The sequence below is a fragment of the Lactuca sativa genome, chromosome 9, assembly GCF_002870075.4.
Source record: "Lactuca sativa cultivar Salinas chromosome 9, Lsat_Salinas_v11, whole genome shotgun sequence".
NCBI classification, from domain to species: Eukaryota; Viridiplantae; Streptophyta; class Magnoliopsida; order Asterales; family Asteraceae; genus Lactuca; species Lactuca sativa.
In genome coordinates this window covers 116,106,419-116,125,593 of record NC_056631.2, presented here as the reverse complement: position 1 = coordinate 116,125,593, position 19,175 = coordinate 116,106,419, and the positions used below count along the sequence as shown (strand labels likewise).

The 19,175-nt window shown below is 35.1% G+C and overlaps 1 protein-coding gene across 1 annotated transcript; it reads right to left on the bottom strand.

Annotated features, from left to right (window-relative positions):
• LOC111913407 (uncharacterized) lies at positions 1-10,281 on the bottom strand. The gene is made up of 23 exons (XM_023909115.3): positions 10,081-10,281; positions 9,882-9,970; positions 8,636-9,217; positions 7,868-8,109; positions 7,300-7,362; positions 7,088-7,222; positions 6,416-6,534; positions 5,547-5,849; positions 4,900-4,987; positions 4,707-4,812; positions 4,536-4,646; positions 4,178-4,341; positions 3,999-4,119; positions 3,692-3,916; positions 3,402-3,595; positions 2,657-2,824; positions 2,475-2,580; positions 2,263-2,400; positions 1,987-2,148; positions 1,213-1,416; positions 927-1,121; positions 506-577; positions 1-416 (listed from the first exon to the last, which is right to left on the bottom strand). The coding sequence occupies exons 2-23, from the start codon at positions 9,930-9,932 to the stop codon at positions 258-260; spliced, it is 3,708 nt and encodes a 1,235-aa protein (XP_023764883.1). The 5' UTR covers positions 9,933-9,970; positions 10,081-10,281; the 3' UTR covers positions 1-257.
• Between the last annotated feature and the right edge of the window lie 8,894 nt (positions 10,282-19,175).

Below are 19,175 nucleotides of genomic sequence, written 5' to 3'. Positions count from 1 at the left end.
TTAAAAATAAGTAACCATGATGCATTTTCTTGTCCACAGCAACATTATTGTAAAGATACATAGAGGATGCATAAAATACAAGTCATTGTATGTGGAACCAATTTCTATAATTGTTATATGTAGTTACAAAAAAAACGAATGAATTAAAGATTTCAAATGACAAATAGAGGAAAGTGAGCATGTTGACCAAGATCTCAACAATGATCATTTGTAATATGCATAATCGTTCTTTTATTATATACAAGAACAATTTGTTACTAATAAAAGTAACTGTTCTTCTTGTGTGTAGAAGTGCCTGTATCTTTGCATAACATTGACCGGACTTCAATGATGGATCTTGGTGGTTCAATGTCTTTCTCTTCAAGTGCATTTCCAAGTAGTTTTTGCATTTGTGATGCAAACGTATCATCCAAAATCTACAAAAAAAATTAAAAAAAAAAAAATACATATATAACGTATCTATATAATTAATAATAATTAAAAAGAAGAATAAAAATCTACTTACAGATACGGCAACTCTTGAGCCTTTGTACAATGATCTGTTTTCTTTCCTGTTCTCAAGGAAACTCAAAACATCCTGCAGCAACATCAACACAGTTACACAAGACGTTATCGGACAAAATTTCTAGGGCTTTTTATCAATGATAATCATGAAAATGGCATTTATGTCTTTTGGACAGACGAGAGACCTTGAGAAAAGCCCTATCCCATCTTTTTTTTGTGGGCCAAAAAAGTTGCAATCTTTGTCCTATCTTGCAACTTTTTTGGTGGGACAAAAAAGTTACAATTTTTGTCTCATCTTGTTGCACCTTTTTAGGTGGGCCTAAAAAGGTGCAATTTTTTTGTCCCCTCTTGTTGCGCCTTTTGGGCGAGACAAAAAAGCTCCAGTATTAAAGTGGGGCCTAGCTAGGAGATTATAAGAATACCTGTCCCATGCGGTCCCAATATCCACGACAAATGGCAATGAAAACATGAGACTGAAAGATGGAATGGAGATGATTCACGGTGTTTGTAAGTTGCTCTGTTAGCGGTTGCATTCTGCTTCGGATCTCGGATTCTGCCAAGCTTTCTTTTGAATCTTGGAGAATTTTCTTTAGTTTTGTACTATTTTGCAGCCTTGTCTGCATCATATAAAAACGATTTTTTTTAAAAATCCGATAATAATAACTATTGATGTTAGAAAATGCATAAAAGTAAGAATTAGGCACTCACATTCTCAACAAGTTTCTCGACAACTGCTTGAAGATAATTCCGGAATTTGGATCTAAGCATGACTGTGACTTCACTTAAACGTTCTCCAGGTGCTGTATTTCCCTCATTGGGAATACAACACGAACCCCATGATTTTAATTGAACTTCAATCTTAGGACGCAAAACATCCAACATTCTCTTCATTGAGTTTAAGAAAATCCCAAGCTGAATCAAGAAATCAACCCAAACATTATTAGATTTTCTTTTTTTTTTTTTAAAGAAAAACATGTCCACAAAAAGATATACATTTAGACTAGAAAAATGAACGAATTGGACTGGGACTGTAACTGATGTGAATAGGATAACAGTTGGAGTAAATTACTGAAATCGTCCCTGTGGTTTGGTCAAAATTGCACGTTTGGTCCCTAACATTTTTTTTGCACTTGGATCGTCCCTGTGGTTTGATTTTGTTGCATTTTTCGTCCCTGTGGTTTGATTTTTTTTGCATTTTTCGTCCCTTACATACAAAGTTAGGGACCAAACATGCATTTTTTATCAAACCATAGGGACGAAAAACGCAACAAAATCAAACCAACGGGACGATCCGAGTGCAAAAAAAAAAGTTAGGGACCAAACATGCAATTTTGACCAAACCACAGGGACGATTTCAGTAATTTACTCTAAAAGTTGCAATTCTTTGTCCCACACAAAAAGACCTAATCATCTTCATTATAGAAAATAGCCATAGGGTAAAATTTAAATTATAGAAAAAAGAAAAATAGAGACAAGACAAACCTCAGGAGGCACAATATAAGGATTTGTGGTTCGTTTGGCAAGCTTTTGGACATATTTTAAGCCAAATTTCTTTGGTGTCAAGTTCTCTTTCAAAGGTGCTACAACATCCGCATATTGTTTGTCCAAAGCCTCAATAACTGCCTTTTCAATGTCTGCAATCGCCTATTTACCAAAAACCAAATTTAAATTATTATAAATTCGGATTACCACCTTCTTTTTAATTTGTTTTTATCGAAAATCGCCAATTAAGGAATCATATTAGAATTAATGACTTACATTCTCCAAAGCAAATGTATACTCAGGCCATCTGCATATAATGACCTCATAATCATTTAAAGTTTCTTTAAGGCGCTCATACATTTCATCCACAAACGGGGTTGTTGAATGTTGAGTCCTCACTCCAGAACATTTTACCTATATTTTCAATCATCCGATTAAAACTTTATATAATTTAAGAAATACGTTTAATTCTTTATTTATAATTATACCTTGTCAAGTTTACATGTCTCAAGCAACGATAATCGCTTATCTTGAATCCAAATGATGATATAAAGATGAAAAAGTTCTTTTGCATCAACTCCACCTTTCACAGGACTGAGAAAGAGTTAAATATTAAGTTGTGGAAAGTTGGAAACAACTAGAAATATTATAAAAATAAATAAAAAATTACTTGATATTCCAGCTGGCAAGATCTTTTTGGAAATCTGCAGTTGCAATTACAAGGTCTGTAACAGGGCGAGAAGGACCTGTGGGAGGACATGCCACAAGGAAGGATCTCAATCTGCTGCAAAGTTCAGCACTGTATATTGCAGATGATAGATTTGGTAGGTCGATGAAACTGCATAATTTTCAAACATTGTAGCATAAATTAGTTGAAAACTTAAACATTGTTTGTTGCATATATATAGGTAAAAAGGTGAAACATTGATGCATAGATTGGTAAAAAAAAAGTGAACCATTGTTGCATAAATTGGTAAAAAAAGCAAACCATTGTTGAATAGATTGACAAAAAAAAATGAACCATTGTTGCATAGATAGGTTAAAAAATGACACATTGTTAAATAAATTGGTAAAAAGTGAAACATTGTTACATAAATTGGTAAAAAGGCGAAACATTGTTTGCATAGATTGGTAAAAAAGTAAATCATTGTTACATAAATTGGTAAAAAAGTGAAACATTGTTGCATATAGTGTAGTAGCAAGTCAAAATGTATTTTTTTTAGTAGATAGGTATAAAATAAATGCTTTTTTTTATGTTGTATACACCACTTCATTGAAACTTTGTTAATTTGTTAACTTTCAACTCCAAAAAATTTTATATTTAGTTAATTTGTTATGTAGGATTATAAAAACACACAATGCATCTATGTAAGCATGCAAGACAAATAAAATAAATTAACAAATTTTTTTTTTACCTTGGAAGAACATTGCTATTATGAATCTCAATATCTGTAAATATCTCATTCCGAATGTTTAAGCAAAGGGATTTCATTTTCTGATAAGCTGTAGAAACAGCAACAGGATCCATCATCAAATTTCCTTCACCAGTTCCACTAAGATATTCATCCGTATCACTCAAATGCCTTCTTGATCTTTTCTTTGCAGCTGCCTAATAATAATAATATAATAACAATATTATTTAAACCATATAAACAAAAGATATGTCATCCATGATAACACTTAATGAGAATATAAAGAAAGAAACCTGGAAGTAGCTGTATAATTTATTTTGTGCCTCAGGAGATAATATATCATGAAGAAGTTTATATAATTTCACAGAAGGTTCCAGAACAGGTGCAGCAACTCCAGTAGCAGGTTTAAAAACATCCATCATGCCAGATGGAGACAACTCATCTAAAGACTTGTAGTTCTCAAAAACAACTGCAAAAATCTCTTCAATTTGCTCTTCAATCTCACCCAATATTCTATTCTGCAAATTTAAAAACAGATATGAAATAATAATTTTATCAAATCTTATATCATAACATGTCAGATACTTGTTTTACTTTTACCTCTTGATGACTGAGGGTGGTTTTGGTATTCCCCTTCATTATAACAGGCAATAACAAGTCGTATACTAATGAGAGACAATCATTTGTTGGAGTAGCAACATCCATGATGTAAGACAAGTATCTGAAGACTCAAGTGGTTAGGTTAGAAAGGAGAAAATGGTAATTTTACATTTTAGTACCTTAGCTTTGTGTAAGCATCTGAAACTCCATAATATGCTGCAAACTCAGTGAGTAACCACTTCCATGGATCATGGAACAAAAGGTTTCTTTGTTGAAAGTTTTGCTCTTTCATGGCAACCTCCATTGCAAGATCATATGCCATTGTTTCAGCAATGGAACCACACTGTTATACAAAAAGATTGTTTGGTCAAAGTCAAAGTCAAACTGCTTTGAATTTTAAAGAATCACGAAGTAAGTCAAGAAAACTTTAAAGAATCACACAATTTCCGATTTCTTTAACGTTCTTATTCTTCAAGCTAAATCTACATATCTGCACATTGTAATCATTGCAAAATATTAATAATATGGGAAATTCACCTTCATGCTGTTGTCATCTAAACTTGTTGTGTAATTTATATAGAGTTGAATTTTTCCAACAAGTTCATGCTCTGGTTCTCGGTATATAGACCACCATCTTAGTTTGTCATTCTGCATTAAAAAGTATCAGCTTCAGACTAAAAGGGTAAAATGGTAATAAAAAAAAGTTACCTGATCTTCAGAAATAGTGGCGACTTGAGCTAGAACACGACCATAATGGTTTCCCTTGGAATCTTGAACTTCAACAATCAAGTCATCCCCAAGGCTATCTGGTAAACTGTGATTTCATGATTTCATTAATTTCACAAAACCATGTAATAATAAGAAATAATATAATGAGATTTTTGGATTAAAAAACACATACAATATATGGGTTTCACCAGATCCAGGTTGCATTCGAATGGTATCCCCTTCTGCTGAACTTTTAAGTCTTAGAAGACATGAGTATGATTCTGTTTAATATCACGAGTATATATCATTAGCTACTACTAGGTTCTCCTTAAAACAATCCAAAATGTCGATTCACATTCCTAGAACATAAAATATTTCTATAGATGAATGAATAAAACATAACCTTAGAAGGATTTTAGGTGTAATTTTATTAAAAGATTGTTATAGACTGACTAAACAATCATAAGTAACAAAAAGAAAATGAGAGATTGTTAAACATAAGTTAGTTTATTTAATTCAGTCTTGCATGATTCACCATATAAACTTAACTCTTATTCTTTTTCCCATTATATACATTGTAAACAGAAGTTGGTGTTCCTTTTTTACTTAATGCAAAAAGAACAATTTTACCCCTCATTTATCTAGACACATTTGAACAAAAACCATTGTCTAACTCTAATCCAACATATTTCAACACATAGAAAGTTCACAAACCTTTCATTAAGTCTTATGTTTTTACAATTTATCTAGACACATTTGAACTAAAACCATTGTCTAATACAACATATTTCAACACAAGTAGTTACATATAAAAAACAATTACATAGAAAGTTCACAAACCTTGTACTTCATAGCTTGATGAACTGCTTCGAAGAGTTGAGACCCCAATTTTAAGAAGGCCTGAAACTTGTTTGATGTATTGAGTGCTTGCTTGCATGTATGCCAAACTATGGCGAGAAAATGAACCATTTTTAGGGACACGAGGAGAGAAATGAATACTTCTAACTGACTTCCATCCAGAAGACACTTTCATTTGTAAATTGGCAAAATGGCGTTTTACAGTTTCCATTTTCACTTTTGGTGGTTTTATTGATGAAAAGTTGCATCCCGTAGGTGGATCCAATGTCATTTTCACCTTACGTACTACACCATTCAATAACAGTGTCAGTGTCAGTGTCAAGATTGTACTATTAATTTAAGAAAGAAACACACAAAGACAGATATGCCCTCCATCACATGACATGATGTTGGTGGGATAGGGACTTTGAGGGTGTTTGGGATTTCATCTAAAAACAACTTATTGACTTTTTGAAAAGTCAACAAGTCAAAAAAAAGTGTTTGGCAACTTCTCGTTAACCCTTCAAAAAGGAGATTTTAATAAGTTAAGATTTCTAACTTTTCAAAACTCCTCACAACTTTTTGGGTTGTAAAAGACAAATAAATACCCCTTAAAAAACAACTTATTGACTTATTGACTTTTTCCACCACAAAAACTAATCCAAACACTTTCTAAAAAACTCATTTTCTCATCACCGTAAGTCAATAAGTCCTTTTGCCTAAAAGTCCTTTTGAAGTTCAAAATGAAATCCACCCTCTTTGTCTTTGCAAAAGTCAGAAATACCCTCCTCATTCTCATTATTGAATATAGCCCTAGAAATACCCTCCTCATCCTCATTAGCAAATAATAATGTTTTACAAGAGCTCAATACCTTGCACCTTCATCTTGCCAACCATTTTCTTTGGTTTTTGGGAAGGCCCTTTGTTATCAACTTCAGATGATTGCTTAACAAGCAATTCTTCCTCCGATTGTAGCAACATTTGTTGCAAACTGTTATTCAAGATTAACGTTAGAGTACAAAAACAAGCACAAAACATTCATAATGCTTTCAATGTTGTAAATCATTATTGTAAAGGGTATTTAAATGTACTTTACTCGTAACAACATGGGCGATGTACTCTACTTTTTATACTAGCATACTTACATTTTGCTACAAATACGTGCATTATACTTTATTCATTACATATTGCTATTATTGGTTAAGAAATGTTCCTACTATACGCAAAAATAAATTATATTTTACAAGTTTAGGAGTTATATACAACTATTGACAACAAGAGTAAAGTATGTTGATATTTCATGCAATTTTCCCTAATGAAAATGCAATATCCATTTCAATTGTATCCAATGAAAGTTGATATTTCAAAAGTCACTCTCAATGTTGGTATTACTCATATCCATAAATATCCAAAATGCAAAGTGTTGCACTTTTTAAGTATATCGTATTTGATTATTTGCTAAATTGTAGAATCAAATATTTTTAATATGTTAACAAAAAATACTCATAAATAGGATATAAAATTATAACAAAAACTAAACTCACCCAAAGGTGCTTCGTAGTAGAGCACATTCATTTTCCAAAAATATGGGGGCTTCCATGCAACCCTTTGCCCAAGCATGTAGACACAATCGAACACATGCATCATATGCAATCACAGCATGCCAAGGCCCCAATGAACTAAATTTAATAAAAATTAAATAAGTTTGTAAATTTTATTAATAAATTTAATAAAAACAGTATAATATTTAACGTACCTTGCGTGAAACGTTGGAAGACGTGTAGGAAAAGAACCAGAACCGGTTTTGACACCAACATTCCTATTGCAAAGAAAGTAAAAGATATTAAGATATAAATAAACATCAAAAAAGATGTAATGTTATATTAACTTTTCATGATATGTGTAATATAATATATAGTTTTAACTTTACTCTATTAGTTATAATTTATATAATTATAAATAATAAGTTTTTTTATTTACATTAGAACCCATATAAGGTCATGATAAAAAATATATTTTCTAGTTATTTTTGGAAGATATAAGTACAATTTAATTAACATCATGAAATTACAAAAATAAAGATATACGTCATTTCATATATGTCACTGAAATGACATAAATAAAAATGGGCAATATTGCAAATAAAAATGGAATGAAAAAAAAATATATCATAGCTAAGAAAAGAAAATTAATGAAATTAAAGGAATCACATTCTTTCAAGAACTATCCATTCCATTTCATCAGACAAAATAAATAGTTTTTTTTAAGGAAAATCACATAATGATGAATTATAGTTTACAAATTTTGAGGAAGTAGAAAGAAACCTAGATGGGTTTGAGGTCTCCTGTTTATGATTCGTTTTCAAATCTACAACAGAAGTCTTCTCTACAGTTGACTTAGGTACAAAGTCAACCGAGTCAGCTGTAGATGGAGTATAATTAGCTTTAGAAACTGGAGAATGCTCCTTCTCTTGTTTGATTTCCCCAAATGAACCTGAAAATGGAGGTGCACTTGGAAAATCTTCCTTGGATGCTTGTCGATTCTCAATATTTTTACCATTTGACTCCTGTAACAGTTGACTCTCAAAAGTCAACACCAAGTCATAGCAAAGTAAACTCCTTTTTCACCAAAATTAGATAAGAGAAATAAGAGAATTGATCGATTCCTTATGAATTGGAGTGAAATTTCCATTCCGGAGTTTGATTGAAAAATGAATACATAATTGAATTCTGTTGGAATTCATAAAAGCCAATAGGTTAAGGAATTCAATTTTCCTTCAATAAACTCATGGAATTCAACTCCAATCCTCCCTCATTTGTACAAAATGACGGAAATACCCTTTCTAAACCGTATTAGTAGATGGTAATTTAAATATTTTTGCAAGTTTTAAATGAATTTGTTAACAAAAATCAATAAAGGACAATTCTGTCAATTGTCGTTACTTACATTCCAAATCCTTTGACATGTTTAGAAACCAAACAAAATATATATAAAGGAATGGAATTGAATTCCATTCCAATTCCCTTAACAGATTCCAATTCTTTCAAACACACAAAAACTTAAACAAGATGAAAATGAAGCTAGAATTGTACCTTTCTTGAAGAAGTATCTCCATTAACATGTGATGAAACATAAGACGAATAACCATCCGAAACATACGAATCTTTATGTGGCAAATTTTCCATACTTGCCCCTACTTGTGTACTTGAAAACTCTGAGCTTCTAGAATCATCTGACTCATCCTCCGTATAAACACTGCTTCTCACATTATACCTATCACCTCCCCTCATCAACAATCTATCTGACACCTTCCTCATTTCAATCGAAGAGCTCACATCACTAGAGTACACATGATACTGTGGGCCCCGTTTCACAGGATCATGATCACGGTGCCTATTGCTACTACCAGAAGGAACTCTATCATCATGAGGGGAGGAATCCACTGAGTATCTTCCACCGTATACCTCTCCTTCTGAATCACTTGACATGTCTTCAGAAGTGGAATTAGTGTCATCTCTTGGCAAGACTTGAGATATTGGAACAACACCATTTTTGAATTTTGAAGGTTGAGGCAATCCGAACCCTCGAGAGTTGTTTCTAGAAGTGATTGGATCGAATCTTGTTCGTTGATTTGATGTGGAGGGAGGGGTTTCTTTTTTTGGATTGTTGGATCCCTGTATTTGAAAGGATTTGAATTTGAAATCACCATTTATGAACAATAGTTGCATATAGAAAACCAACAAAGTTTATTCAAATCATTAAGTGAATGCTACTGTTTTGAATTTTTGAATCCAAAGAAACAAATTTTAAAAATGCCCAGGTGCAAATTGAGATCGAACGATCAGAAAGTTGAGATTTCAGTGATTTTACAGATAAATTTTTGTATAATTATAGTTCAGAGCAGAATATCACCATTTATGAACAATAGTGCAGGTGAAAGATCGACAAATTCATTCAAATTCTCAAGTGAATGATGAATTTTTTGGAATCCAAAATATAACAAATTTGAATTTTTGAATCCAAGAAAAAGAAAAGAGCAAAACAAATCCCCGTATATACAAATTGAGAACGAACAAGCAAAATTTAACAAGACTTTAGTGATTTTGTCGAGGAAAAGGTAAGATTTTAAATGAAAAGCCCTAGAATAAAAGATTAATAAAAGCCCAGATACAAATTGTAGATAACCAACGATAATATCGAATACGAAGTATTAAAATAGTAATTAACATCAATAAGCAAAGCGTAATCTCAACAATTTACTTGACGAAATCGAAGTGACTCCATAAAACCCCAAATAATATTATTTAAAAATGCAATGTGGAGATGTTGATAACCAACCTCTTTGACCCATCTAAGAGCATTTGTATCTAGCCCTTCTGTAAACATCATGTGCTCTTTTTGAGCGAAATCACATCCAGCCACCTCAACTACAAAGAAAATTGAAAAGGACGAACATCAAGATCTGAATCTTAGAAACCCAGAAAGGTAAAGTAATTACAGTTACAAGTAAAACTACTAGTTTAGAGCTGAGTCATACTATAATATGTTGAAGTAGTAGTGTTTCAATGGACTCTTTTGCTGCTCAAATCAAGTGTTTTGATTCTTTGAATGTGTAGCAGAAGGACGTATAGATGGAAAGAGACGTTGGGGAAAAAAATTTGAAAGAGAGAGAGAGAAAGTAATCAGATTGATTGAAGATAAAAAGGAACAAAATGGGCATTAAAATTTTCAAAAAATAAGAAGATGCTCGTGATGACTCAGAAATCAGGGACTTTTGGTTTTTTGCTGTGCTTTGCTTTGCAGAAAGAAAAATGTAAAAGGCCATTAGTTTATTAAATTTGATTTTATGGTGTGGGGTTTAAAAGGCCATTTTATTTAACATATTTTATTTTATTTACATAATAAAGTAATTTTTATAAGAAATACTAGTTGTGAGACCCGTATATTATACGGGTTGATTAAAACAAAATGTTAAGTACGAACAATTAAATAGAAATTTTATTTGAATTTGAAATTGAAATAAATGAAAATTATGAGAAAAAAAACATGCAAAAAATAAATAAATTAAAATTATGTGTTTAGTTATAACAAAATGTTAAACATAAAGGTTTAAACTGTAAATTTATTTGAAATTGAATTTGAAATTTAATATTTAAAATTTGAAATTTGAAATTAATAGTTATTATGATAGGTTTAATTTATGGAAACTAAATTAATGATATATTGAAAATAAAAATTAAAGTAATGACAAGTGGAAAATAAATATATCTCAAATTATAACAAAATGACATGTGGTTAATTTTATGAAAGAATGACATGTGGCAAAGTGATTTTCATTTATTATGGTAGATTTTAATGATATTTCAAATTTAAATTTGGAAATAAAAAATTTTAAACTCTATTTTACATTCTGAATATAAATATAAAAAGAAAATATGGTTGGATATGTTCTTATTACATAAAAGATATTTAACGACTGTCACACATTTCTTCTTAACCAAATTTGAGTTACAAACATTTTTGTCCTACAGTACAATATAATCACACGTGTTTCATTTAAAACCATTTGATTATATATATTTATATAAGAATATAAAATGTTATTGGATATATGTGTATTTAACATTGCATACAAAATTATCTATTCTAATCATTTATTAGTTATATCGATATCGATTATTAGTGCAAAATCTTAAACTTTTAAGATAATTAGGATCAAAAAATTATATAGATTATAATCAGTTTAACTACTTTAAAGTAACAATTAGATGAAAAAGGAAACACGTTACTATTTTAAACCTCATTAAATATTAAGATTTTTATGGTTAATTATATGAATAATAATATATTGATTTATTTGTTTGATATAAGATTTATTTTCAATAATATAATATATATTAAATATTAAGATTTTTATGGTTATTTCTTTAGATTCAGTTTTATTTTTCAAAGATGGAGAAAATATAAATTATGTTGCTTGCAACTTAAAAAATGATAGAGAAGGTAGAAACGAACGTTGGAGCGGAGACATACTTGATGGCGATTCCCGCTTGTTTAAGCAAAAGGCGTCACATGAATAGAGTGGCGCCCACCTTCCATTCCCATCCAAACTTATTTTATTTCATTAAAATATATATAATCAAATTTATTATTACTTTTACGGAATATTTAAATTCTCTCGCTTTTTTATTATATTCCGTAAGTTATTCATAACGGAACCAGTTAGAGGATAGCAGATTTACAATTTACAATTCGGCAAATTCAGATTAACAGCACCAACCAACTAGCGTCAGTCCGGTTGGTTGACAAATATATAAATAGTATATTGATTTATCTTAATCTTATTGCATATTACTTTCATTCATTTATATATTAGTTTAGATAGAATCACCAACAATGACAAACCAAGTAAGATCTTTTGGAAAAACCTAGTAAAATCATTTGACATATGATACCCCAACAATAATATGTTTCGTCGTAAAGACAAAAAATAACATGAATGTACCATGTCATCCATACATTTAAAATAATTGAATAATAAATATGTCTAAAACCTATTATAAAAAGCTTAATCTACCTAATAATTTCAATTAACCTATAAAAAAACTGAGGACTACGATGATATGAAAACTGAAATTTGAAAATTGGAAGAGAAATACAATCTAGAAAACAATGTCAAAAAACTTCAAAAGTAAATTGAATTCGACTAACAATATCATCTTCCGAAGACTCTTCACACAATCGTGGAAGTCGACGCTTCCTTGGTGTTATTGAGGATCCAATAAATGATTTTTCAGAAGAATCTACTTCAATAACAGCACAAGCATCCTAATTGTAAAAAAAAAAGGAAAATAAGAATCATAACTAACAAAGTAATGTATCAAATGAGGTGTCAATAATCGTTGAAATTTTGTATACAATACATTGTAACTTACTTCACTTTCTTCATCATCTTGTAAACCACATATGAAGATAGGTGTCTTAGACATATCATCTTCAATAGTATCATCACCAACCTAATTGAATATATCAATGAGAACAATAAGAAAACTTCAAATATATCAAATAAGGTGACAATAATCGTTGAAATTCTGTTCCATATCATAAGGAAAATAGAAAGTGTACACAATATGTTGTAACTTACTTCACTTTCTCTACCATCTTGTGAACCACATATGGAGATAGGTGTCTTAGAAATATCATCTTCAATAGTATCATCACCAACCTAATTGAATAGAACAATAAGAACAATAAGAAAACTTCAAACCTAAAAAATTATACAACAATAGTAAAAAAGAATTAATAATACATTGTCACATCTGTCACTATTTTCGACATCCTTGTCCTTCGATACACATTTTGTAACACCATCATTTTCATTACTATTAAAAGCAACCTAATTATAAGAAAATAACATAAGTAAAACCATATGACAAAACATATGTTACAACTTACATTATAAAATATATTTCCCATATCTAACCTCATACATAGGTGCCACAATAGCATCATCTTTCATATTACGAGAACCATCCTAGTAAGAGAAAAGAAAAGATGAATAATAACCATCGTCAATGCTACAATCTGGAGGTCGTCCTCTTACCCTAGGACGACCTCCATGGCGTCGTCTCGTGACTTGTTCGGCTTCAATAGTATCAGAAGGTAAACCAGTAGAAACATCAGTTGTTGAGGGTAAATCAAAGTCACTGGAATGAAGAGATGTATTACCAAGACTATCCATTACAATATATATGTTTCGATAACATATAATACATCATTAGATCCATAAACAAAGCATTTCATACACTACTTAAAAGACAAAGAACATATTGTTATGGTTTAACATAAACTCTATTAGCAATTAAAATCTATTATTTGCATAATTGACGTTTTTTATTGTTGTTATGATCCTTTTTTATGTTATAACATACATATGAAATTTGATTGTTATGTTTACAAAATAGTAACTATTTTAAATTGAACCGAATAGCAATTTTTTTGATTTCACTATATCATTATAAGACAAACATAAGTTAAAGAAATTTGAAAATAAAACAGTACTATATACATATAAAGGTTCAAAAAAAATCTAATAAAAATAAACTAATAGCTAATCAAAGTAAAATTCTACTTTACTATTATACTAAATCTAAATATTGTGTGCTTCAGGCATATCTGGTTTAAATGCAAGCTACGTAAATTTTTTTGATACAAAAAGACACACTGCAAAAAAAAATTAATATATATTACAGATAAAACAATGTCATTTAATAATTTGAAAGACAAAATATTCTATAATAATAAGGATAATATAATTTATAACATACTTGACGGTAAGTGAAGCAACTTGACCTGAGACGCAAAAATTTCCTTGATATTGCACGATACGTTGGAACAATAATGTAACACCCAAGATCAGGAAGACCAAGAAAGGAAATGAAACCCTAAGTTTAAGGGCCGACTCGTCGAGTCCAAGGAGGAACTCGGCGAGTTCGAGCGGGATCCGGGTCAATGAGTAAGTGACCGACTCGACGAGTCGGCTAAGGGGACTCGGCGAGTCTGGTCTGAACGAGGAGAACCCTATCTCGAGAGTTGTATCCTATATAAAGGGTGTTATGTCCCTCCCTCAGCCTCCATATCATCCTAGAGAACTTGTAAACCCTAGATTTCGTGTGAGATTCCATCATTTGAGAGAAATAGCTTTGGAGGAAGGAAACTTTGGAAAGGAACTTAAAGATCAAGAAGGTTGCTTCAAAGGAGTGGTGTAGATCCGAGATCTACTTCAGTTTGTGTTCATCTTGGAGGTAATAAGCTGCTATCTTCCCTCCTTTGCATCTAGTTCTATTTTTGTTATGAGATTTGGGGGTTTTATGGTTGTTTGAGACCCAATTCGAGTTTGGGGCTTAGATATGTTGTTGCCACTTCAGATCTTGTGTTGGGATGGTCCAATATGTCGTAAAGCATCAGAAGATGAGTAGTTGGTGAAGCCCTTTTGTCTTTAAACCTAGCCCTAGAGTGTTTTGAGCCTAGATCTCTTTAGTTATACGTAAAGTTTGCAACTTTATGTAAGGATTGAGCTTTGGAAGTATGGATCTATGACTTGAAGCCCCTGCATGGCTCGAAACTCCACTGTATGGATTAAGAACTGGAGCGACTCGGCGAGTCACATGGGTGGACTCGGCGAGTTGGATGAAGTTGGGCAGGAACTCGGTGAGTTAGAAGAATAACTCGATGAGTCTGTTGAAGATTGGCTTGAACTCGGCGAGTCTGTTCTTGGACTCGGCGAGTCAAGTCGCGAAACCCCAAACCCTTCGAGTTGAGACTCGAATCAATGAGTCGAGTGGAGACTCGGTGAGTTGGAGGTCAGGACTCGGAAATCGGTAGACTCGGCGAGTCGACTCGCGAATGGAAGGACTCTGAGCATATGAACTTGGCGAGTCAGTAGGCAGACTCGGCGAGTAGGGTTGACCTGGAAGGTTGAGTTTGACCAGGACTTTGACTTTGACCAGAGTTGACTTAGTTGACTCTCGGGGGACAGTTAGACTAAGTGTTATATTGATATTGATAGCTCGGGGAGCTAGTGGAGCCGCAGTTCAGAAGAGTTGTCGGGCAACAGCTAGAGGGGCTATCAACAAGTTCAGCAAGTGCAGGTGAGTTTCCCTTTGTATGAATGGGTCTAAGGCCACAATGCCGGCCCATGTAGTTATGAGTAGAAGACCCGGGGGTTAGCCCTAGGCACAATATGCTAGTATGATATTCAGGACGAGGTCCAATGATAGCGGGCGGGTGCCCACAGGATGGTTTATGTGATAGTTTATACTTGTTGTCTGTGTAATACTTGTATGTGCCTGTTAGTGAGGTGAGTGTGGGCGAGGTCCCGTATCTCACCAATAGCAGAGTGTGGATGGTGTTCCACATCTCATTAGCAACAGATCAGGGGCGAGGCCCAAGTTAGGGAAAGAGTGAGTATGGGCTGGGACCGTATCTCACTATTAGCAGAGTGTGGATGGTGTTCCACATCTCATTAGCAACAGATCAGGGGCGAGGCCCAAGTTAGGGAAAGAGTGAGTGTGGGATGGGCCCGTATCTCACTATTAGCAGAGTGTGGATGGTGTTCCACATCTCATTAGCAACAGATCAGGGGCGAGGCCCAAGTTAGGGAAATAGTGAGTGTGGGCTGGGCCCGTATCTCACTATCAGTAGGAGCATGGACGGGGTTCCATGACTCATCGGTAGCATGACAAGGGCGAGGCCCAGGATAGGCGAGGCCTTAGGACATGATACGTTAGTATGTGTTTATCTTATGTGTTGTGATATGTTTATGTGCTATTATATGTTAGCGGGCGAGGCCCTGTGACAGGCGAGGCCTAAGTGAAACAGATATGTATCCGAGCGGGGCTCGAAGTCAGGCGAGGCCTGGAGCGGCGGGGCCGTTGTAGCAGGCGAGGCCCGCGGTAGAGGGCGAGGCCCAAAATAGCGGGCGTGGCCCAATATATGCAGTATGTGTAGTATGTGGTTATGCATGGTATGTGGTAGGGTGGGAAACTCACTAAGCTTCGTGCTTACGGTTTTTAGTTTTGGTTTCAGGTACTTCCAGTAGCAGAGGGAAGAGCTCGGGGTGATCGCATGGCACACACCACAGATTAGACAGCCTGGGGATGTTTTACTCTGATAACGAACATGTGTTTTAGAAATTAATACTCTGATTATGTTTTGGATTGATGATTTTGCTTTAAGTAATGTTTTATTAAAAGAAATTTTTAGTCTTTAATTTTGGGATGTTACAAGTTGGTATCAGAGACTTGGTTTGAGGGATTCGGACATGCTCTTGGGTGTGTCTGAACTCAAACTGAGGAATTGGTATAGAAGTTTTCAAAATGAAAAGACAGCTTTGTAAAAAGAGAGTTTTGAGAAAGAAAACAGTTTTAGAAAAGCAAAAAGAATTCAGAAAGAAAAGAACTTTGAAAAGAGAAAAAGGGGTGTGGTGCATGCAATCAGCCGAGCTCAAGTAAGTACCCCAAAATACCCATACAAGTTTATGATTTGATTATAAGTTAATAGAACAGCATGCTAGATTAGGACTAAGGATCTAAGGAGGATGCCTTATGTGCCTGTTATATGTGCTTTGAGTTGCATGATAGTGCTGATTAGATAGTAGTAGGATAGCCTGTTTAGGTTATGCCTGAGTTTATGAGTTTGTGTTGCATGCTAGTGCAGATTCTTGATATGATATTATGATTGCTTGAGTATGTTATGGTTAGATTTTCCCCTTTTCTGAATGTTGCTTGCTTTGTGCAACATGGGATTCCGAGTGATGGGAGTTAGCCATTAGGTGGATACGTCACGTCACATGTGATCAGGGTTGAATAATCTTAGAGTGCTGGATTTGGCCCTATTATGCAGCTCTTGTTTAAGTCCAACCGTTGTAGGGACGAGTCTTTTACTCGAAGGATTATTTGAGTCTCGTCGCATGTGATGGTATTCAGGTGATGGCTAATTGGCATCACAAGGAGGCCTTCAGCAGCTGAGGACTGGTTTGAGTTGAGTCGGAGATTCCCTAGGGTAAGCCTAGGATGAGGTAGTGCTAGGAGCAGTAGTAGTGGGAAAGGGACCTGGTGGAGTCAAAGCAGTTATTGAGGAAAGTACGGATAGATGTGGAAGGTAGTATGGGCCCGTACTACTAAAAGCAGAGGATCCGTACTCGATTCGGGAAAGGCTGAGGCAAGACCGGGAACCTGGTAGTGCGTGTGTTTGGTCTCGCAGCGGTGATAAGTATTCTGATAAGAGGATGTATTATATTTTCAGCATGGTGACGTTGCGAGAGAGACCAGTGGGCGGATCAGGCGCCGAAGAGGGATCAGGCTCGGGTTCAGGAGCCGAGCAGCTCGAGGAGCGGATGAGGGAGTTGATATCAGTTGAGGTTACGCGCAGCATACTAGACCAGCCTCATGTGATCTTTGGCACAGTCAAGGAGGGTATACTGGAGATTTTGGATGAGAGGCTGGGAGCCTTCCGTACCGAGATGATGGCTTTGATGGGAGCTCGTACTTTGACATTCCGAGAGTTTAGAGCTTGCGGAGCGCCAAATTATCATGGGGCTAAGGACCCCATTGCTAGCAGCAGGTGGTTGGCCGATGTCGCCAATGCATTTCGTACGAGTCGGTGTCCCGAGGGGGACAAGGTCAGACTCGCCTCCTGTCTTCTGAAGGACAGAGCGAGGGATTGGTGGGAGGAGATCGGTCATGCTTTGGGGGATGATGTCGTGTTGGACGCGATGATATGGAGCGATTTCTAGGCCAGGTTCAGGGCGGAGTTTTCGCCAATTATTGAGGTGCAGTAGTTGGCACGGGAGTTTCAAGATTTGACGCAGACCACTGAGACTGTGGCGGAGATCACCGCCAAGTTTAGGGAGAGGGCTCTTCTTGTACCGCAGTATGTCGCGGATGAGGAGATGAAGAAGGCCCGATACCATGAGATGTTAAGGGATGACATCAGGCAGTTTGTGAGTAGTTCCAGCTGCAAAACGTTAGAGGATATGATCGCTCGGGCTAGAGAGAGTGAAATTGATTTAGAGCAGATCCAGAAGAGGAAGTCGGATGAGACTCAGGTAGCCACAGGTTCGGGCAAAAGGCCCAAGGGATCGGATTCGAGATCGAGAGATTATCAGGACCGTAGCCGGTGCGGGAAGTGTGACAGGGCGCACGGGGGCGCGTACAGGAGTGGTAGCGATGGTGATCCTGGCTGCTTCAAGTGCGGTCGGACTGGTCATTTTAGCAAGGCCCAAGTTAGGGAAAGAGTGAGTGTGGGCTGGGCCCGTATCTCACTATTAGCAGAGTGTGGATGGTGTTCCACATCTCATTAGCAACAGATGAAGGGCGAGTCCCAAGTTAGGGAAAGAGTGAGTGTGGGTTGGGCCCGTATCTCACTATCAGTAAGAGCATGGACGGGGTTCCATGACTCATCGGTAGCAGGACAAGGGCGAGGCCCAGGATAGGCGAGGCCTTAGGACAGGATTCGTTAGTATGTGTTTAGCTTATGTGTTGTGATATGTTTATGTGCTATTATATGTTAGCGGGCGAGGCCCTGTGACAGGCGAGGCCTAAGTGAAACAGATCTGTATCCGAGCGGGGCTGGAAGCCAGGCGAGGCCTGGAGCAGCAGGTTGTTGTAGCGGGCGAGGCCCGAGGTAGAGGGCGAGGCCCAGAATAGCGGTTGTGGCCCAGTATGTGCAGTATGTGGTTATGCATGGTATGTGATAGGGTGGGGAACTCACTAAGCTTCGTGCTTACGGTTTTCAGTTTTGGTTTCAGGTACTTCCGGTAGCGGAGGGAAGAGCTCGGGGTGATCGCATGGCACACACCACAGATTAGACAGCCTGGGGATGTTTTACTCTGATAACGAACATGTGTTTTGGAAATTAATACTCTGATTATGTTTTGGATTGATGATTTTGCTTTAAGTAATGTTTTATTAAAAGAAATTTTTAGTCTTTAATTTTGGGATGTTACAAATAAGCGAAGCACTTGTGTCATATAGCTTCATTTGAATTATATGTCCCCTACAAATAATTTATAGTTTTTAATAAAACATTTGATTTTTCTATCATTTTACATACAAAATACTTATGAAAAAA